The 370-nt window shown below is 56.5% G+C and overlaps 1 protein-coding gene across 1 annotated transcript in view; it reads left to right on the top strand.

The window, feature by feature from the left end:
* The first annotated feature begins 112 nt into the window (after window positions 1-112).
* Window positions 113-370, top strand: part of pa2g4a (proliferation-associated 2G4, a) — a 12,320-nt gene continuing 12,062 nt past the window's right edge. The window contains exon 1 of the mRNA XM_048618852.1: window positions 113-244. Coding sequence (XP_048474809.1) covers window positions 160-244 — 85 coding nt within the window. The 5' untranslated portion in view covers window positions 113-159. The remainder of the gene's footprint in view (window positions 245-370) is intronic.

Consider the following 370-nt stretch of genomic DNA (forward strand, 5'->3'; position numbering starts at 1 on the left):
GTTGTAGTTTTACGTTTACCCAATTGTTATTATAAAAACTGGAGACGGCAAGTACGTGGGACTACATTTCCCAGGGAGCAGGATGATGCGGATCAGTGTTGGGAAAGGCGGTGGGCGGGAGGATGAACGCGCAGGCCTGTGGGTAACAGGAGGGAAAAGATGTCGGACGATGAGAGCCAGGAACAGACCATCGCCGAGGACTTGGTGGTCACCAAGTACAAAATGGGTGGAGACATCGCCAACCGTGAGTGCGGGGGTCTCTGAGAAAGAATGGGAGGCAGGCGACATTGGGATGGTGGAGCCTACAACAGGATCGGGCCTTGTGAGCGTGGCGTTGCCATGTGGGCGCATGGAGAGCGGGGAGGCCGCG

This window comes from Rhincodon typus, chromosome 41 (assembly GCF_021869965.1).
Source record: "Rhincodon typus isolate 14 chromosome 41, sRhiTyp1.1, whole genome shotgun sequence".
Taxonomy (NCBI): Eukaryota; Metazoa; Chordata; class Chondrichthyes; order Orectolobiformes; family Rhincodontidae; genus Rhincodon; species Rhincodon typus.